General features: G+C 42.4%; 1 protein-coding gene across 1 annotated transcript in view; it reads left to right on the forward strand.

The window, feature by feature from the left end:
* Positions 1 to 12,133, forward strand: part of cgna (cingulin a) — a 54,019-nt gene extending 41,886 nt beyond the window's left edge. Inside the window, exons 16-22 of the mRNA XM_076279600.1 lie at positions 332 to 493; positions 1,055 to 1,144; positions 4,349 to 4,432; positions 4,674 to 4,792; positions 6,708 to 6,816; positions 7,372 to 7,535; positions 10,761 to 12,133. Of these exons, the coding sequence (XP_076135715.1) occupies positions 332 to 493; positions 1,055 to 1,144; positions 4,349 to 4,432; positions 4,674 to 4,792; positions 6,708 to 6,816; positions 7,372 to 7,535; positions 10,761 to 10,902 (870 nt within the window). The 3' untranslated portion in view covers positions 10,903 to 12,133. The remainder of the gene's footprint in view (positions 1 to 331; positions 494 to 1,054; positions 1,145 to 4,348; positions 4,433 to 4,673; positions 4,793 to 6,707; positions 6,817 to 7,371; positions 7,536 to 10,760) is intronic.
* Positions 12,134 to 22,005: the final 9,872 nt, after the last annotated feature.

The raw sequence follows: 22,005 nt of genomic DNA on the forward strand, positions 1-22,005 counted from the left end.
TAGATTTTCATTAGCTGTAAACCGTAATCATCAAGATTAGAATGATCAAGATTTAAAAAAAATAATAATAATGCTTGAAATATTTCAGTTTATGTGCATTGAATCTAGATTATATGAAAGTTTCAGTTTTTGAAATAAATGACGGGAAAAAACTTTTCCTGTATAGTATTGCTTGCACAGATACTAAAAATAGCATGGTGTCAAACAGGAGATGTTGGAGAAGAAAGGTTATTGTTTGTATATGCATACTTGCCTTTTTACACGCCTGTGTGTGTGTGTGTGTGTGTGTGTGTGTGTGTGTGTGTGTGTGTGTGTGTGTGTGTGTGCGCAGCTGTCTCGGCAGAAGAAGGAGTACATCGCGTGCAGTGAGGAGAAGGACAACGCTTTGCTGGACCGGGAGCTGCTGACCAATCGCCTGCGCCACCTGGAGGTGGAGGTGGAGAACCAACGCGGCAGCCACAGCGACAAGACCCGAGAGATGCGCAGCATGGAGGTACTGCCCTGTGTGTGTGTGTGCCTTTCTGTGTGTGTGTGCCTTTCTGTGTGTGTGTGTGTGTGTGTGTGTGTGTGTGTGTGCCTTTCTGTGTGTGTGTGTGTGTGTGTGTGTGTGTGTGTGTGTGTGTGTGTGTGTGTGTGTGTGTGTGTGTGTGTGTGTGTGTGTGTGTGTGTGTGTGTGTGTGTGTGTGTGTGTGCCTTTCTGTGTGTGTGTGCCTTTCTGTGTGTGTGTGCCTTTCTGTGTGTGTGTGTGTGTGTGCCTTTCTGTGTGTGTGTGCCACTGGCCTTGGCGACAAATGTCAATATCTGGTGCTTATCTTCGGCAGCCTGGGCCATGTGCATAGGCTTGTCATTAGGGGTCTCAGGATAGTTGGCTTTACAAAAGCAAAGCAAATTGGCAAATACTGCTCAATATCCTCCATTATTGGAAGTCGCCATATGGAGAAGAAGGTGTTGGATCATGCCTTGGCAATGTTCTGTATCTGTAACATTGATGTCCTTATGTACATTTATTATGAATTGTGGACATAAATAAAGTAGTTAAAATGTGTGTGTTTAGGATAAGATGAAGCATTTGGAGCTGGAGCTGGAGGAGGAGAGGAACACAGTGGAGCTGATGACTGATCGCATCAACAGGAGCAGAGACCAGGTTTGTTGATTTCATACACACACACTAGTGCTGGGCGGTATACCGGTTCACACCGTATACCGGTGTATATTTTCGTTATGATATGAATTTTTAATATACCGCCATACCGGTGTATTTGATTACACAACGTTTGGAACGCTGCGCCACGCGACAGTGTTTCAGACGGGACTTTTTTCACACGCACGCATGGTGCCACTGCGAGGCATAGTGAGGGTAAACACTAAACACCTGTTTTTCCCCTGAAGTATGACCCTTAAGGCTTATTAATTTCTCCTTAGGTAAGGGGTTTATTTAAGGGTGTTGCACAGAATACCTTAAATTGTTTCTTTAGTTAAGGAAAAACGTTAAGGGATACTGCATTAAAAGGGATTTACCGTCACGAAAATTCTATTGAGATTGTTCAACAGCTGTAACTAGCTGGCTAGTAGGTGAACACAGTGAAGTTTAATGAGATTATCATTCATCTCACCTTAAGAATATTCACTGAAATTATCCAGGTAGCAAGTAAAGCAGTACTAGCTGGCTAGTTAGACATTATCCTGACTGTCATCAGTGCACCAAAACTAACTTTTTTGTTAATGTTTTGCCTAGCGAACCGAACCGAAGCTCATGGCAGGCTAACAAGACATCCACATCCACATGAAGTTAACGTTAGCCTACCACTAACGTCATGTAAACCGCACAATAACAATAAGGCATGTTTCTTATAGGCGTATTTGACAGAGTAAGCATATTAGCAGAGAGGTTTCATTTTAAATTGTATAATTTTCAAAAAAGTATAAAGTTGCACTACTTTTTGTATTGGTTTTATAGGCTACAAGATGTTTGTGAAATTTGTACAGTAAAAGTTCTGTATTTTGACTGCAATTGTCTTTGCATTCTGATTAGATTCTTCATTAGAATCATGAGTGGCTCTTTGTAAACAGCATAATTTTCTGGGGCCATGCAAAACTGCATTACCACTAGTGTGGAGTTATTCTACATCAGGGATTCCCAAACTGTGGTACGCGTACCCCCGGTGGTACGCGAGTTGCCACTAGGGCATACATGGGCAACATACGGCCCGCGGGCCACATCCGGCCCGTGGGCTTTCCCTGACCGGCCCGCGTAAGGTCCGTGAAAGAACAATAGTCAAGAGCCTAGCATAGAGATAATGCATGCAAATCAATATCGTTGTTTTTATTTTGAAAGCGACTGCTATTTGTACGCCCATACATTTGTGCGTGGATGCATACGACGTAAACACCCTTACTGATGTGCTGGTGAATAGAATATGCTTCTGCGTCGACACAATGCAGTTGCCTTTACGTCGGCGTAAACCTTTCAAAGTTTTGTGTCTCTTATGTCTGCGTCGCTCACCACCGCAAAGGTTGTTAGAACGAACTCCTACTGCTGCTCGTTGGCGATACGAAGTGTTCATTTCAAAACGTTACTGGCAGATAGACAGTTTACAATCGGATAACCCGTAATTGTAACCAAAATATGTCTGAGTTTATTTGCAAAGCTTATGTTAGCGAACTAGTATGATGCTACTACCCACAGGTTGCTTGAAGCAGCCGGCTCAACACACAGAGCGAGTTGACCAATCACAGTTATGTGCATAAAGTTAAAGCAAAAACATAGCCTACATTTTAAAAATAGTTTTCTTTGTGCATGTTGATTAACTAATGGCAGCCTACTATTGTCTGCTCCACATTTTCGTAGTCTAATTCTGCATATAGTTAATTTAATGATGGTAATGATTTAATGATGAAATATTGCTGAGTGTTGATGAAATGGTGGCACAGGCCTATCGGTAGTACTGACTCCTTCAAATTTTCATGACCTAGCCTAATTATATAGATATTGTAGTACTTTTTTATATCAGTCTTTGAAAACTGAAAAAAATGTCAATGTCAAAAAATAATTTTCGAGAATGAGGATTAAATACTGGACATAGATTAAATATTGGTGTTTTTCCTTTGTCTCCCTCACATTTTCATCTGTTCTTACGACTAGTAAACAAAACCATATTATTTACTTAATGTTATACAAGAACAGAATAGAATTGAACAGAATTGAGTTCAGACTTGAGTTCGGTATTTTGGGTCCGGCCCTCCTCAACAGTCCCAGTTTGTCATGTGGCCCCTTGGGGAAATTAGTTGCCCACCCCTGCACTAGGGGGTACGCGAGATGAAAAGGGCAATGGCGGAAAGGAGTTAAAAATGATTAATTAATTAATACTCTAATTAATTAATAAATAATACATAATTTCGAATCGGGTTATAATGATATGGAAACGTGAAATTAAAGGAAATAATTTGTAAACTCTATAATAGGGTATGTTTTCATTAAAAAATAAGCTACACACAATAGGCTACACATGATTTCCTGCGGGCAGCCAGAATATCTGGCGCGTTAGTTTCGTTGAAGTATAGGCTAGGTAGAAGGCTACGCAAACATGGAAAACTGGCTAAAAACAGGGACACTGTCCAAAAGGCCTAATTAAAGCGATCGAAGAGGAGAAGCGAGAGAAACAGAGCAGGACACAGGGAACGATGGGATGGGATGGGGGGCAGACTAATGAAGGTGGAGATGGAGCGCAGGGGGATAAAAGAAAGAACGAGACAGAAAAGACTGCGTGAAGAAAACGAAAGTATGATGAGGCATATAGGCCTAGGCTTCACGTGGATTGGGAGACAGACTGCCCAAAGCCACAGTGCGTGGTCTGCAGTGAGATGCTACCTAATTCTAATGTGGTTCTCCACACTGTTTTTTTTTTACGTGAGAGCTCATAGACCAGTTGCACATTTTGATTATGTTATCATGTAGTGCGGCTAATTAAACAACGATGCCTGGAATGCGTCAATAGAATGAGTTACTTTTTTATGTGTTGGATGGTGGGGGTACGCGAGCCGAGTCAGGATGTAGAAGGTGGTCCGCGGGGGAAAAAGTTTGTGAACCGCTGTTCTAACGCTGCCCAGCACTAACACACACACACACACACACACACACACATTTGAATCATGTCACTTATATTTATTTCAGATCAACATGAAACAAAACATAATTTACCAAACTGAGTACTCTGAATGCCTGCCTTGCTAGCTCTAAATGAGCTGTGGTGTGACTTCTGTCTTGTTGTCTGAATGTGGCTACAAAGTGTGCTGTCTCTCTCTCTCTCTCTCCCCCTACACACACACACACACACACACACACACACAGATAGAGCAGCTGCGCTCTGAACTCATGCAAGAGAGGTCCTCCAAACAAGATCTGGAACTGGACAAAAATGCCCTGGAGAGACAGGTATGTACTCTCTCTCTCTTTTCTCTCTCTTTCTTTCTTGCTCTCTCTTTATTTCTTTTTTCTTTCTTTCTTTCTTTCTCTATCTCTCTCTCTCTCTCCTTTTCTCACTCACACAACACTCACATATTCATTCATGCACACACACTCCTTGATATAAATATGTAATTACGCTTGCTTCTCTCTCCTCACGGCTTTTTGAGTTTGTCTCTGTTCTCTCTCTCGCCCTGCCTCCCCCCATCAGATAAAGGAGTTTAAGAGCCGCGTGGTGGAGATGGAAGGGCAGTCACGCTCCTCGTCTGGTGTCTCTCAGCTGGAGTCCAAAGTCCTTGAGCTGGAGGAGAGACTGCACTCTGAGGAGAGGTGGGAAAAACTACACTACCCACAATTCAGCTGGCTCACAAGCCACTGGGTATATGGTGCTTGTGCTTGATACCACAGAGGAATGAAGACCCAGGCAGGCAGGAAATGGTGAAGATGTGTATCAAGGAGGAGACAGAATGCCTTCACATAAAGATCCCCAAGCTGTTCTAACAACACAAGCAAATAGTCAGGATTTACGTTGCCGAGAGATTGCGTTGGTTTACACGGACCACACTGAATCAGGCCCTGACTAGTGCCAACCTGGCAATCCAGAGCAGATGACTACTGACGCAGGCGATGCACCCAAGCAGAACTGTGACACACGGCAAAAACATATCTCTAAAGACATATCAAAAAGTCACCTATTTCCGCCCTTTTACGTGTATGAGTCACTTATTATTCATTTCTACACAAACCAAGACGGCGGATTCCTAAAGAAACGCAAGCACCCATCCCATAAGTGTACAGCCACACTGAGCAAGGCACCTAACCCCTCACTGCTCCCCGAGCGCCGCTGTTGTTGCAGGCAGCTCACTGCGCCGGGATTAGTGTGTGCTTCACCTCACTGTGTTCACTGTGTGCTGAGTGTGTTTCACTAATTCACGGATTGGGATAAATGCAGAGACCAAATTTCCCTCACGGGATCAAAAGAGTATATACTTACTTATACTTATACTTATATGCAGCTGATTATCAGTGCCATAGGAAGCAGAATAGGCCTAGAGCAGTGGTCGCCAACAGGTCGATCGCGATCGACCAGTAGATCTTTAGGACTTGCCCAGTAGATCCCGAGAATAACAGGACAATTAAAAACAGTCACCAAATTCCCACATGTTCGCCAATGTTTACAGGGCGTAGCCTACATTTCAGCGTGGGATAGGATAGCGCATGATTTATTCAAGACCTAGCCATCATAATGCGAGAAATTCCTGCATACATTTACAGTGCTGTCTGATAACGTTAATCTAATAATGGAGCAGCGTGAATGCTGGACCGGACAAACCAACTTCTGACTTGAACCGAACGTAACCCCATGCAGACACACACACACACGCACAGCACCACTTTGCAGGTGCGCTCTCTCTCTCTCTCTCTCTCGCAACAGGACTTGTCACCGCTGAAGTCAAATTATGTTAGGTGCTTCTATATGAACTGCTAACTGACAGAAAATAAAAAACAAAAGTTTAGCGATCAGGAATTTATTCTCCATTTGAAGAATGTAATGGATTGCGGACGTGCACAGACACGGAGTGCATTGTAGGCCTAGGCTTAGGTTACTTTCACTTTCTAGAGTGCGCATTAATTACGTGAAAGATGCTTCATACCAAAACAGCGATCAAACATCAAATTTATCATTCACGTATTGTCACAAACACTTACTCCAAAACCAAAATCATGTAAGTAAAGACTATGTTAAAGTGTTGTTATCTCATTGACGCCTGTATAAGGGGGTGGAGGATGTGATATTTTTGACCTGATACATTTGCCTAAATAAAATCTCTTGGGCTCAAAAAGGTTGGTGACCACTGGCCTAGAGCATCACATGGCCATGGCCATGCTTCACTTTAAACATGGTGCATCTCTCAGGGTTCAGTCTTCCTCATCCAAACATACTGCTGTTCTATAAGCATGAACTAAACAGAATACTGAACCAAAACCATATAAATGAGTGACAGTAGGTTTGGCAGTTAATTCTATGGAGCAACGGAACAAAACTAGAACTTTCTGGGTCTCCTGACCAATAAAAAAGATACCTTACAACTACATATGAATAATTAAAATCATAAGCCATATATTTTGATTTCTATGCTCTTAATGAAGGGGAAGAATGTACTCATATTGGTCCTTTTCTGTGTGTGTGTGTGTGTGTGTGTGTGTGTGTGTGTGTGTGTGTGTGTGTGTGTGTGTCTGATAGGGAGAAGAACGCTGCCCTATCCTCACAGCGTCGCTTGGAGAGGAAGCTGAAGGACCTTAACATGGCACTGGACGAGGAGAGACAACAGTCCACTGACCAAAGAGACCAGGTAACACACACACACACACACACACACACACACACACACCAAAGCAAGCACAGACAGAATAAACAAGGTCACAGATACTATAAACCCACACACCAGGAATAAGAGTTGAACAAAACAGAAAGTACAATGAACATAAGCAGAAAACATTTTTTCTGAAATAACCACCTGTTTCTTTTTGTGTGCATGCATGTTTATGTTCATATGTGTGTGTGTGTGTATGTACCTGCCGGTGTCTGTGTGTGTGTCTGTGTATATTTGTCTGTACCTGTGTGTGTTTGTGTTTTGTACCTTTTGTTTGTGTGTATGTGTGTACTGATGTGTATGTTTGTGTCTGTCTGCGTGTGTGTGTGTGTGTGTGTGTGTGTGTCTGTACTGGTGTGTGTGTGTGTGTGTCTGTACTGGTGTGTGTGTGTGTGTATGTACTGGTGTGTGTGTGTGTGTACTGGTGTGCGTGTGTGTCTGTACTGGTGTGCGTGTGTGTGTGTGTGTGTGTACTGGTGTGTGTGTGTGTGTGTGTGTGTGTGTACTGGTGTGTTTGTGTGTGTGTGCGTGTAGCTGTCTCTGCGGGTGAAGGCCCTGAAGCGGCAGGTGGATGAGGGGGAGAGTGAGCTGGAGCGGGTGGAGGGGCTGCGCAGGAAGGCCTTGCGGGACATGGAGGAGCAGACGGAGCTCAAGGAGGCCCTGCAGGCACGCGTCAGCGCCCTGGAGAACGAACTCAAGTACGGCAGCACCGCCGCGTGTGTGTGCGTGTGCGTGTGTGTGCTTGTGCGCGCGTGCGTGTGCGTGTGTGTGTGTGTTTCTAAGAGTGAGAGACTGACTGTGCATGCGAAGCAGAGTTGGTGAACTGTAGAATTAGCTCAAGTAGGAGATATAAACTGTGAATTTCTCTAGGCTGTAGAGTGTGTGTGTTTATACGGTATAAACATTCACTTCAATAGTTGGCTTATGACAATAAGGTATAAATTATACCTTATTGTAAATTATACCTTATTGTCATAAGCCAACTATTGAAGTGAATTCAAAAAATACATTTGTGTAGTGGAGTCAACTCCACTAACTGTGTGTGTGTGTTGTGTCAGTCAAGGCTTTTGAGGTAACAGTTGGATCAAAACTTGTTGTTCTTTCTTGGCAGTAAATCACCAAGCCGCTCTCACACGGCTCAGTTCACACACTTACAGAATAACCCGTCCCGAGATTTAGAAAGCTGTGTGTGTGAGTGTGTGTGTTTTGTGTTAAGTGTGAGGGCGTGTGTTTGCGGCCACTGCCAGCTCACTGATCCAGGCCACTCTAAACTCCGCTGGGATTCACACAAACACAGTCGCTGGCAGGGAATGCAAAATGCACACAAAAGCTCTGCCCTGGCACACGATCACCCATACACACACACACACACACACACACACACACACACACACACACACACACACACACACTCAATCTGACTCTGTTCTCTCCACCTCACGCACACTCACATTCAGAGGCCCATGAACACACACACACACACACACACACACACACACACACACACACACACACGCTATATAGCCACACAGACACCTGTATACCTCCATACACAAACTACAGCTGATGTTGTGATGGTGTCTCCCATTATCATGGTTACCACTGTTAAAAACAACCACTATTAAAAACAAATCACTTTAGAAGGCCTTTTTAAAAATATCCATGATGAGAGAGTAAAAGCACTGTTTACGTGTGGACAAAAAGCCTAAACACATAGAAAAATGTCTGTTTTACGAACTATCCGGGTACTGCCAGGGCTTTAGGACTCACTTTATGAGTATCTTACGCAATGAACCATCCAGGAGGTTTGCATGTAGGCTACAGCAGGAAGTGATGTAGAAACACAGGCAGCATCAGAAGCGTGTGAGGGCAACACTCCTAAGGGAACGGTGTCTGTTTCATCATCAGCGTGCGTCAACAAGCACATCTCAGAACCACGGAACAGACGTGGGTGTGGAAGGATATAAATTATTGGCACATACTATGCTCTAAGATGTTTAACCCTTAGAACCCGATTGACGCAAAGTGCGACACAAAACACACCCTTTCTTCTCTGTTACATTGCTCTGCAACTGTTCATCGCAGCGAGATGAAACCTTTATTGCGAGACAGAGCAGAAGTCAGGCTTTCCAACGAGACGAGAAATCATGAAATTGAATCAGATTGCATCATATAAATATAGTCTATACTTCTCTGCGTTCACCTGCACACCCATTACTCTCGTTTGAATTACTCACGAACCCGTGAACGCATAGATATGGCAAGCATATCAGATGAAAGGAGACACAGGGCTATCTCTTGGTCCCAAGTATGTCGATCTTTCTAGCTTATGAAAACAGACGAAGTGACTGCAAAATAATAACGTCATGTACAAAAACCAACTGCACACCCATTACTCTCGTTTGAATTACTCGCGGACCTGTGATTGGATAGATATGCCACGCATGTCAGATGAAAGAGGAGACACAGAGCTATCATTTGATACCAAGTACATCCTTCTGGGTTATAAAACAGACGAAGTGACAGCAAAATAATAACTTCATATAGCTCGACTTACCTCACATTTTGGTCTGTTTTTGTGGCAAAGCATGTTTATAATCCAACACTATTGTGTGTTTCTCTATGGCAAAGAATGTTCATAATCCGGTTTTGAGATCCTAGCAAATTCCTGCATGGCATCCAATTCAAGGCTCACATTGCATCTCAATTTGTTCAACAAAGAAACACCTTTTTTGCGTTTACTTTGTTCATGGCAATGCAGTAAAAAGTTGTAGAGAATCATGAGTGCAGACACCATAGGCACACACAGGCTAACACGTAAACTCGGGTCAAGTCAGGTCAGATCAGTTCGTGTCACAGATATGGAGCGCAGAAAGGTCATTTTTAATCACTAAATAAAAAAAATTCATTTATTTCTGTAAGGCGCACACCACATATGTCTGTAAATTGCTCAGCCCCAGAGAATCCCTCCACCATGGCAATTATATTGCCAGATTCAGAAAAAAACAATATATAATATGTGTGTGTGGCACTTACAATGACCAGAATAAATCCTTATGAATAAAGGTAGTGAAAATGCCCTAAAAACACCTTAGGGTTCTAAGGGTTAATCCCTGAGGACTTTCCCTGTTTGACATGTGTGTGTGTGTGTGTGAGTAAGTGTGAGAGAGATTGTATTTGTACATTTTTGTTCTCATTTTTATTCTGTTGTAGTGTGAATGCGGTTGTGATGCACTCTGTGTACACCAGGGGGCATCAGTGAGCCTGTGGAGAGAACCGTATTGCACTAGAGTTAATCTCCTAATGAAATCACTTAATGTTCTTAGCACGCCAAGCATTACCACGCAGACGGCCCTGTTTTGAACAGAGCTGGTAACTCCTGCTCAAAGGGTGCATACAAGCATATGTACGCATACACACACATATACACACACACACACACACACACACACACACCCTGGCAGAGATGATCCAGCAGGCTTTGTAGTTAGTGAGCTTATTGAAGGGTCTTAAGTCACCTCTGTTTCTGAGGCGGTGGCACAATAGAAGCACTCACATGCTGTAAACACACACACACACACACACACACACACACACACACAATGTGTCAGCATGAATATGTTTAAAAAAAAAAATTTTTTATTATTTATTGTTGTTCTGGCACATTCCAACCAATATTGGGAAAACGTGTGTTTTTCTCATCCAATCCGAAAACATGGAACCGGTTATGTGGTTACCCTGCAACATATCTCAAAAAGTTGCAACATGTTTCATCACCTTAAATGTTTTGTTTGAACATCAACAGAAGTGATGTATCCCTGCTATCGCTGATACAACCTTTTAATGGTCGTGCCTGGGTAGCAACTCGAGCAGTCAGGTTGACAATTTTGGAGAAACCCGACCGTCTCCTTCTCTCTCCTCAGGAGGAAGACCCAGCAGGCCATGCGTCCCGTGCTGGACTCCTCCGCCCTCAGCTCGGACGACGACTACGACGATGACCTGTACGACCCCACCAGCATCGCCTCCATCCTCACCGAGAGCAACCTGCAGACCAGCTCCTGCTGAGAAACCGCTGCCGGTGGAGACGGCCAGGCCACAGGCCGACTTACGCTTCCGTATAGAATCTACGCTGTTGGTACAGCACAGCCGCATTATTTTAGAGCCAAACAAACGATACTAATATGCAGACGTGGCCATTTACACAGGTCGTCTATCATCCAAACAAACGATACTAATATGCAGACGTGGCCATTTACACAGGTCGTCTATCATCCATCTTCACTTATTTTTTCCAGATAGCATTACTCACGCACGTGCAATTATAAATGCTCACAGTTGTGTAGACCTCTCGCGCGGGCTACAGCATAGGTTTTGCATAGAGCCCATGCACAGTGCAACCATAATTAAGCCGTATGGCCTTATGTACCAACAGCTTAGATTCAACACAGAAGCGCCAACCGGAGCAGCAAGGACACTTTAGCGGTTCTACAGGGTTCGAACAGCACTAAGGAGGGGTGGGTGGGGTCTGTGGTGGGATGCTTGGGGTATCGAGGTATCATGCAAAGGAAGGGAATGCTAATAGCGCTGGGGTAAAGCTAATAGCGCTGGCCTTAGGCTAATAGCACTGGACTTAGGTTAATAGCACTGGACTTAGGTTACTTTATATGTTTTGATTAGTAGCAGAGGTATGGACGGGGGAGATGCACTGGAGTTTACTCTATTACGCAATAATGGGAGATAGCGCTAGAGAGGTAGATACTCACTGAGTTTACATAGCTAGGTAGCTTAGTGCAGAAAGGGTAGATACTCACTGAGTTTACATAGCTAGGTAGCTTAGTGCAGAAAGGGTAGATACTCACTGAGTTTACATAGCTAGGTAGCTTAGTGCAGAAAGGGTAGATACTCACTGAGTTTACATAGCTAGGTAGCTTAGTGCAGAAAGGGTAGATACTCACTGAGTTTACATAGCTAGGTAGCTTAGTGCAGAAAGGGTAGATACTCACTGAGTTTACATAGCTAGGTAGCTTAGTGCAGAAAGGGTAGATACTCACTGAGTTTACATAGCTAGGTAGCTTAGTGCAGAAAGGGTAGATACTCACTGAGTTTACATAGCTAGGTAGCTTAGTGCAGAAAGGGTAGATACTCACTGAGTTTACATAGCTAGGTAGCTTAGTGCAGAAAGGGTAGATACTCACTGAGTTTACATAGCTAGGTAGCTTAGTGCAGAAAGGGTAGATACTCACTGAGTTTACATAGCTAGGTAGCTTAGTGCAGAAAGGGGGGATAGAAAAAGAAGAGGAGGATGGGTTTGTGTGGGAGGGAGGGAGGGAGGGAGGGAGGGAGGGAGGGAGGGAAGGGTATTAAGAGCACAACGAACATTCCACTGGGAAAGAGGGAATCGGGACTGCGGCCGAAACCTGATCGGTCTCCACGTCCCTCACTGGCCATTGACTACAGACGAAACCAGCCGAGAGATACGAGTGGTCTTCTCAAAGACAAAACCATCCGAGAGATACGAGTGGTCTTCTCACAGACGAAACCTGCCGAGAGATACGAGTGGTCTTCTCACCGACAGACATAACCAGCCGAGAGATACGAGTAGTCTTCTCACCGACAGACATAACCAGCCGAGAGATACGAGTAGTCTTCTCACAGACATAACCAGCCGAGAGATACGAGTGGTCTTCTCACAGATCAAAGTGCCTGACAGGCTCACCTATCATGACCATTTCCTCATAGGCAGCTAACACAGACACAGCGGCCCATTCCTTACTGTACATTCATGTCTCATTATGGTTTTTAATAAGCACACTCTTCAGTGAAGCATCATTGTAGGCTTAATAAACTCACCGCCAGACTTGACAAAGGTACGCACTTCAGTGACCGCAATGTAGTAGCAATAACAAGATGGCATGCAAAATGGCAACTAGACAGCGATAACGATCTACTCTGCATTGTGAGGGAGCACATCATTAGCACAGGGCAGTGTGCCGCTGGCCTACAGTAGCACACGCCGGCACAGAGAGCAATAACGGCATGTTGCCGTAGACGGCAAGCCGCACAAGGAGGCAAACAGCAGACAACCGAATGCTGTGCAGGCACTTCCTGTAGTAATACACGGGATAAGCAGGTGTGGCCCTCCTGTCCTGAAGCACAATGCTATGGAACAACACTGCATTCATAAGGAGAGACACTAAAGTTTGCTGACTTCGTCAACCTTGTAATTCAAATAACCATAAAGGTCCAGTGGTTATTCTGAGGCCCAGCGCCCACAGGGCTTGCAGGGTGTAAGCTGACGGCTGCCCTGTAATTCACAAAGACACAGAGGCCTCAACTGACCACTGCAAAGCAGCAATGTCACCACCGTCATGCGTTTTAATGATGGGTTCAGTTTGATGTGTCATAGTTGCACGTTTATGGAAACCCACAACCCTGCAAAGACATTTCAGAAGAACAAGCAACCTATGACAGACCACAGATGCATGTTGTGGATGCATTCTGTAGGCTAATGGTATCATACTGATGATCACTGTGTTCTGTGTAGGTTGTGCTGAATCATACCCAGCCCTTACTTAAAAAGTCTTCATTTCCGTGCACTGTCACTACAAAGCCAATTGCCTGTTTAAGTAGACATACTTATCAGAGAGGTATGACTTGCAATAATATGCCATTAATAACAGTTTGTAAATGTATGCAATTCCTCTATACATAAAATGTAATGTAATGAAGTGGAAACACTTTAGCACAGCATCCTGTGTGTGTAATGCGAGCATAAAAACAATAATGTAATTTATACTTCTTAACATTCCTAATCTTTCTGTCCAGATTTGTCTTACTGTACTGTATGTGACTTTTGGCATCTTTGCTTGAACACAAAAAAACCCCTGATTACTGAGCATGGCTGAATGAATTAGCAACTTCCACACCTTGTTTAGTATGTGCATGGTTCTGCTACAGTAGTGCTGAAACTGATGCAACTGACTACTGAGAATCCTTCCTGCAATCATATTATATAGGCAATTTAATCCGAATGTCAGAAATAAACTAAGCTTTCACATAGCTAAAATAGAGAGATTATATAAGAGTCATTTAATTGTCTGTCTCTATTTTTATGTAATAATAATAGTCATAGTTTATTGAACCTTAGCTGGCCATGTCAGGCATTGCTTTTGCAACGAAAATGCTTTGCATTGGTGGGGTTGCACCATTCAGTTTCAGCTGAGGATGTCAGCATTATTACCTTATATCAATACCTACAGTATCACTACTATTTACCTGTCTATGCCTGAGTGTCCTACTCTATGCCTGAGTGTCCTACCCTATACCTGAGTCTCCTACTCTATACCTGAGTCTCCTACTCTATGCCTGAGTGTCCTACTCTATACCTGAGTCTCCTACTCTATACCTGAGTCTCCCACTCTATGCCTGAGTCTGAGTCTCCTACTCTTCGGCACAAGTACTTTGCTATGCACCCCTGACTATTGTACTCCACTAATTGTTCCTGTAATTTCACACCAATGCCTTACAATCATCATGCTGATTTTATTCTCTCTCTCTCTCTCTCTGTTGTAATTCTGTTTGCATGGTCATTCCAAAGGATTTTAAAATGGTTAACTTCAGTTTTGTACATGTTTTGTTTTTTTTATTTAAGTAGACTTTTCTTTTACATTGAAAACATATTGATTTAATGTGATTTATTTCATTGATGCAATTTATAATTGAATAATTTTTGTGCAATGCATTTGTACATGAATGGTACCTTAATGTAGAGATGCTTTTTGCTGTAGTTTTATTCTCATGGAGTATTTTCATATATGGCATGGTACAAAATAATAAATAAGGGTTGTTTGGAACTGTAAATCTGTATTTTTACAGTATAAAATCATTTTCTATTTAAATAAAAAAATATGCAACATGATTGCTGCAGTAATATAGCGTTTTATGTTTTTCTTTTGTCGGTTTCTTTGATCCTTGTGTTTAAATATCGACTTGAAAATCACAAAGCTATAGATAGTAGGCTACTCCGTACTGATTTTGTACTCGAATGGCAAAATCTTTCTACTTGTAAAAGGTAGGGAGGGCTTCTCATTCCCAAAACCATCAGTGTGGACTCTGACAAAAATAAATGTAAAGGTTCTACATTTTAAGCCCTTTTCTGTTAACTCCTCAGACTATTTACAGAACGATTCTGAGCTCTGAATGGCGTGTCTCTACTACTGGGGCAGAGTTATTATATAGGTATTGAGCTGAATGGGGCAGAGTTATTATATAGGTATTGAGCTCTGGATGGGGCAGAGTTATTATATAGGTATTGAGCTCTGGATGGGGCAGAGTTATTATATAGGTATTTAGCTCTGGATGGGGCAGAGTTATTATATAGGTATTTAGCTCTGGATGGGGCAGAGTTATTATATAGGTATTGAGCTCTGGCTCTGGATGGGGCAAAGTTATTATATAGGTATTGAGCTCTGGATGGGGCAGAGTTATTATATAGGTATTTAGCTCTGGATGGGGCAAAGTTATTATATAGGTATTGATTCAGAAATGAATCGTTTTCTGAGCTCTTCGGATTCCCTGTATTCTCCTTTGTTTTTTGTTTTTTTGTTCACTTCACTCCGGTCTGGAGGGATTAGGAAGCCACAGGTAGGCCCCAAACTGCCACAGTCCACCATGTGTAGGGAGAGCCAGAGCATTTTGCCCTAGTTTAGACTCTGCTGAACACGCAAAGTTAATTTCGCCCATTTTCATGTTTTACCTGATTGCTCACATCCACCACTGAACCAAGCTCACATTAAGTGTGTGTCTGTTTTCTCGCCCTCTCTGTGTCATCTCTCTGCGTTTGTGGCCCATGGCTTCACAAACTTACTCAGCTGTGTGTGTATGTCTGTGTCTGTGAGTGTGTGTGTTAGGTCATGGCCTGAGTCAGATGCTTAGCTATTCATGTGTGCAGTGTTGTAACCTTTCTCATCTCTCCTCCTGGGCCCCAGTGCTCCAGCCCAACCCAATCATGAGAACGTCCTCACAGAGGTAAAGTACACTACACTGCTGCTGCTAACCTCACTGAGACATCTCTATACTCTCCACAGTACACTGAGGTAACTACGCTATGAACTACACTGCTGATACTAACCTCACAGAGACATCTGTCCATACTCTCCACAGTACACTGAGGTACAGTAAGCACTATACTATAAAGTATGTTCTACATCTCACCTCCCCTCTATATCTTTTCAGTGCATGGCATGGTACTCTCAAGTTCTCTCAGCTGAGACCTGGGCCATACCATAGTGCATCATAGCGCATAAGGGCACCACAACTGCACAACTGAATGAGTGCACTAATGGCTTGTCATCCTCACTCTACCCGTTACTGGGTGCTTTACTCTGGAATGCAAAGCCCATTCCAGAATCCCAAGTTACTGGGTGCTCTACTACTCAATACATAACAGATTCCATGATCCATAAATGGAAGCTGTTCAATCCATTCCAGAATCCCAAGTTTTACTGGCACCTGGAGCTGATCCGCTTTTGAAAGTTTATCTGTTGATGACGAGACCAAAAACAGCTCACATAGTCCGCTTCATGTGAAGCGATTGTTCATTTCCACATGAGTAGGTGTCCTGGCTTGACTACTCATATTTCAATCAGCTGCCTATATGACTGACCCTTGTATGACCATTACAGAGTGCTGTTTTATGACTATTAAGTCTCATGAAAAACACTCACATTTTATTGGCCCAACCTTTTTTGGCAGGTGAGCCTATTTTGAGGTCACAAAACGCTGGTGAACCCAATCATTCACAACATCTATGTTGTAACACCCAGTTGAGAGTGGTGCTTTTATTGGTTATGGTTCTTTAGCTGTCCTAGCAAACTAATTTGTTTCATTAAATTTGCGTGTCTGGTTGATTTGCCACTTTGTTTGGAACATTGATCAAGCATGATTGTGTCATTCAAACATCTCATGTGGGCTGCTACGTTTATTTTTATGTAGCCAGATTTTAAAAAAGGATCAGATTAGTTACATGGATATCATGGGGTTTTTAATATTTTTGATTTAATGTATGTATATTGTAATGTAATGTACTTGTCAATTGTAAGATACCTAGCATCTCAGGCGACCCCATTTGACTTTCAGGTGACCCCAAGGTTGGGAAACAATGCCAGAGAGAGTTCGAAGGAATTCAGAAATTCTGTTGAAGGTACTGGTTTTCCCATAGAAAGAAGAATGAGAGAAAGCAGCCGTTATGGCCTTTCTCTGAGGAGTGCCCGCAACATTTATTAATGAGCAAAGGAATGTGCTCTTCAGGTGCCGTTTTACATATGCATGAATGTACACAATAGTAAGAAAGGTTTTGTGTGGATGACTTGGATGCCCTCACTTGACTAGTCACATTCTACAGTCAGGATCCTATAATTAACCCCACCACTGCATGTCAACACAAAGGAACGGAGAGATTATGATTTAATTGTGTGATTTCTCTAGGCCTGAGGATTACCGCTGAACTGGTCTATGTTTTATGAGATCACAGGGGCGTGGTGCGCAGCTATGATAAGAATGCACGGCTGCTACTGGGCAGAATCTTTTTCATTATCAACGGGTGTTGCCACAGTTACCTCTTTCAAAAAGAGGTGAAGACTATTAAATAAATAACCTTTAGTCTCCCTCCTCCACAGAGCTGCACAAACTATTTAAAGAACCTTTGGTCTCAAGAAGATCAGATCACATGTACGGTGAATTATCCTTGTTTTTCACAGCCTGATGATTTTTTATTTGTTTATGTTTATAATGTTTGTTATGTCTTAGTAAAATACTGATGCAGTGTCTCTGCCTGTGCTGGGGTGGGATCAGTGGTGTTCAAATTAATAATACATCCTATATGAGGTCATAAAATCAGCTAACCCACTCTGTGTGGGGGTGTGGGATTCCTTTCTATTATGAAGCTGCATCCTCCTAGGTACTCACTCTGTCTAATCATTTTACATTAAATATTAAGTCATGAATGATCCCTTGCAACATATCCCTCATAGATGCTGGTAATGGTGTTAGTAAGAAAGAGCAGAAAGGGTATGGAGATGAAGATGGTGTGATGGCCTCCCATATCGGGGCCTGTCATTCTTCTCCCTCCCAGACTAATTCATGGGTTTCATCAGGTCCCTTTACACAGGTGTATTAATCAAGCACCATGCAGTCTGCATTCATAATCAAGGTGCATGATTGTATACACCTGTGGAAAGGGACCTGATGAAACCCATGAATAGAGGAGTGCTGTTGTGACGAGCCCTCATGACATTATCATTAGTGGCTGGTGGAAAGAGACTAGGTGGGTCTAGCAGCTGTACCTGTATTTCCAATCAGAAAGTGTTTTGGTAAGGGATTGGTTAAATACAGTCAAATATTTTTCATATTTTCCATATGCATCATAAAGACTTACATTCCCAACCCAAACAAATTAGCATTCCCAACCCAGACAAATGTTTACTTTTGAATTCTTTCCATTTATAATATTAAGTTAATAATTTAGATGTACTTTTGTTAGAAGTTGTAAGACAATTATTGTGAAATCATGATCCGGGTATTGTGGCACAGCTTTATTGTGTATCTGTTCTCACTTTTGGGAAGCAAATTTTTTTGGCACACATTTGAGCATGTCAGAACACAGTTTTTTCTATTTTTATAGAAAGTAGTTCTACAGAATTGTGATCATACTTTCACAACACAATTTTCTTTTTTTATAGAAAGTAGTTCTATAGAATGGTGATCATACTGTGTCAGTGTCAGTCTGACTACTATGGGTGGGTGGGGGGGGGGGTTTCTTCAGAAAGGCTCCGTCCTCAGCTTAGAGGCTCCGTCCTCAGCTTAGAGAATTCCGCTGAAGAGTGGTTTCATTATGCACTTCTTTCATTTACCGCCTCAAATACCTTGGAGACGTGTGTCGGCCATTCTCCTCCACCCACATTAGGGCTTCCACGTAATGATTTTCAGCCTGGAGCAAACATGCTTTTGACCCAGAATTACTTCAGCAGACCAGAGTGTAGTGCAGCACAGCGCAGGGTGTGGAGGCTGACTGGGCTTTGTACAGTATGCTGTTTCCTTTAGGACTTCAGAAGGAGTGGGAGAACTGCTCGCATGCTTAGATTTACATCTGCTGGACACGGGCCCAGAATGCTGACCTTTGGATTCCTGCTCAAAGGTGCCATCAGACCAGAAAGACTTCTTAGGAAGCCATGTCATGCAACCACACGCATGTTTTCATCACAGTGCATGCACATACAGTTATCCAGTGGCTTCTTAACTACAGTGCACGCAAATTATGTGGCTTCTTCCTCTTCTTGTTGATAAGGGCACCAACCAACAAGTATTGGTTGGTGAACAAATATTTGGTTGCTGAACAAATATTCAGTCATATTTACATAGGTTATATATGCAGAACCCTATTTGGTTTACTTTAAGCATATCATAGAAACAGTCTTATTTGCTCTTCTCCTTTATTGGTCTTTTAAAAGCTTTAAGGTTTTGTTTTGCATGTGCTGTTATTTGCATCAGGTAATTCAGTTTAGTTTTTATTCTTTGTGTATAATAAGTGATCGAACAGACCAAGGCAATGGTCTGAAAATAATGCTACCACGTCCGCCTCTTATCTTGAACTTGATTTCCTTGGTCACTCTTCCTTGGAACTGCAGTGTTATCAGACCATAAAGATCGATCTATGAAATAGGAATGCGTTTGGTAGAAAGTGGAATGTGTTTGGTAGAAAGTGGTATGTTAACAAGGAAGACTATATTTAGATTGGTATCCAAGAATTAATCAATAACTATGTCACTGATTAAGTCTGAGCAACATGTCATGTCACCACTTTCTCTCATTAAGCTCTATAATGCACCAAATGACCTATTATATTGTGTGGGCTACTGTATATGCAGGATAAAACTCTTATATGCTACTGCATACTATTGATTATTACTGCCTATCTGTAGAACATAATTCTGTATCATAGAATACTTTGTGGGCTACTGTAGGTGTTCATTAATCACACATTGGTAGTGGCAGTAACTCTTTTTGTTCTTTCTTGGTTCCCTGTAGTTGGTATGATATTTCGAACAAGTGTTGAGTCATGCTTATTCTTCCAGTCTAGCTGGCGAGACAGGACCCTCTCTGGTGCATTTAAAGAGTTGAGTATGAAGTTGATATTGTATGAGTGTTGTTTTTCTGCACCCGCGTATACACTAAGGTCTAGGCATCAGTCATCAAGCCGCAGTGGTCAGACATACTGTATCACCTACTGTGTCACCAGAGTGAGTGAATCTCTCTCTCTCTTTCTCTCTCTCTCTCTCTCTCTCTCTCTCTCTCTCTCTCTCTCTCTCTCTCTCTCTCTCTCTCTCTCTCTCTCTCTCTCTAAACATATTTAAGTTTCTATAACACAATGCTCTGGCCATTAAATAGCCTTAGTTGCGGAAATGGCCTTAAATTAAACAAACAAACAAACAAACTCTCTCTCTCTCTCTCTCTTCTTGAAGAAGTTAAATCCCTAGAACTAAAGTAATGTGTTGAAGTGAAGATGTGAACTAAAGCATCTTTGAACTGAAGCATTGTGAATATTTTTTTCTCCACATTCTGGAACCCCTTGGTGGGATGCAGGTGCCATTTATTATACCAACAAAAACCTAAACCTAGTCCTCATGCAGTCACAAAAACCTAAACCTAGTCCTCATGCGGTCACAAAAACATGAATTTACTGTTTGGATGGAGCTGATCTCTTGAGGTATGTTTTTCTCTATGATCTGGTTCCCTTAGGTCTCCTCTGTAATCTTCATTTCTTTAGTTATGACTATCTCAGATAGACATTTACAGTGAACATGAATATATCTTATCTTGTCACACCTTAACTTTATATTAAATATAAACAGTAAATATACCCTATATAAATACCGTATATGTCATCATTTTCATAGCCCTGTTTGAGTTGAGAGTACCATAGCTAAGTGATGCATGATATGGTGTGTGCATGTGCATGTCTGTGTCTGTGAGCTATTAAACTGTCATACTGCATCTATGCTTTATGGGTGCCAATTGCAAAATTCCACACAAGAACAATTTGTGTGTTCTCATGGGCTGTGTTGAAATTTGTCTTTTACAACACGTAGGCAACTGTTAGAATGCTAGCTATGTGGCCCCATGTTTGAGGGCTTGAATAAATATAGACAATAGGATAGACATAGACAATAGAGTAGATATATACAACAGAATAGACCGGCTTATAGTGTGTCCAGACAGCAATTACTCACATTATCCAGCAATGAGGAACACTGTGATAACTCACTAAACACGGCATGGATATTTTCTGAAATTGCTTTGTGTTCTCTGTCCAAAGTCAAAGAAACCAGGACACTAGTGGTGAGTTATTTCTCAAATCTCTGTGGAATTCGAGGCACAAGAGTTTCAGGGAGAGAGACTCACTGACTCTATTCACAGTTGCCTGGAAAGCGCTCTTCCTCAGGGACTGCTTGATGAAGAGGCCACAGTGTTCTCTGTGTGATGCCTCATCACCTCCTTTTCAAGTGCAGACACTTGTGTAGTACCAACAGGGCTAACTGGAAGCCACACCCCCCACCCCCTTTAGACTTCACCTGAAAGCTTACGTAATTATCTGACTAAAGACTTTATCTTGGCCCAGCCATCGTGGAAACATATTTCTGCTGTGAAAAGCCTATGAGTAAATCAGTATTGATTGTTGAAACCGTACTGATTGGTGAGCCAAAGTCAGGGACCTCACAACAACACTAAATGGATTTTATTGCACACAATTGACCTGTCAGAATCGTTTATATGTGTGACTGAGTCACTGTGTGACTGTGTCACTAAATGTTTATGGACATCATTGTCTGTTGTCCATCATTGTCCATTGGACCATTTGAAGGCTGGTCAGTAGCTCTGCATATGTCTGAGTGGGTGTATTGTGTGTATTTCTGTGTATGTTTGTCTGTACTGTTATGTTTATACAAGATAATATGCATGACATCATTTTGTCACATATTTTCGATGTCAGACATTCTAAAAACATTACTCGCACATTTATGCTTGGTCACACCTATTAACTGTCACTCTCATACACACACGCATACTGTACACACACACGCACACACACAAACACACACACACACACACACA

Source organism: Alosa pseudoharengus, unplaced genomic scaffold, assembly GCF_046254945.1.
Source record: "Alosa pseudoharengus isolate Yale_2024_CS ecotype anadromous, Long Island Sound unplaced genomic scaffold, YU_APseudo_1.1 YU_APseudo_1.1_scf_12, whole genome shotgun sequence".
Classification (NCBI taxonomy): domain Eukaryota; kingdom Metazoa; phylum Chordata; class Actinopteri; order Clupeiformes; family Clupeidae; genus Alosa; species Alosa pseudoharengus.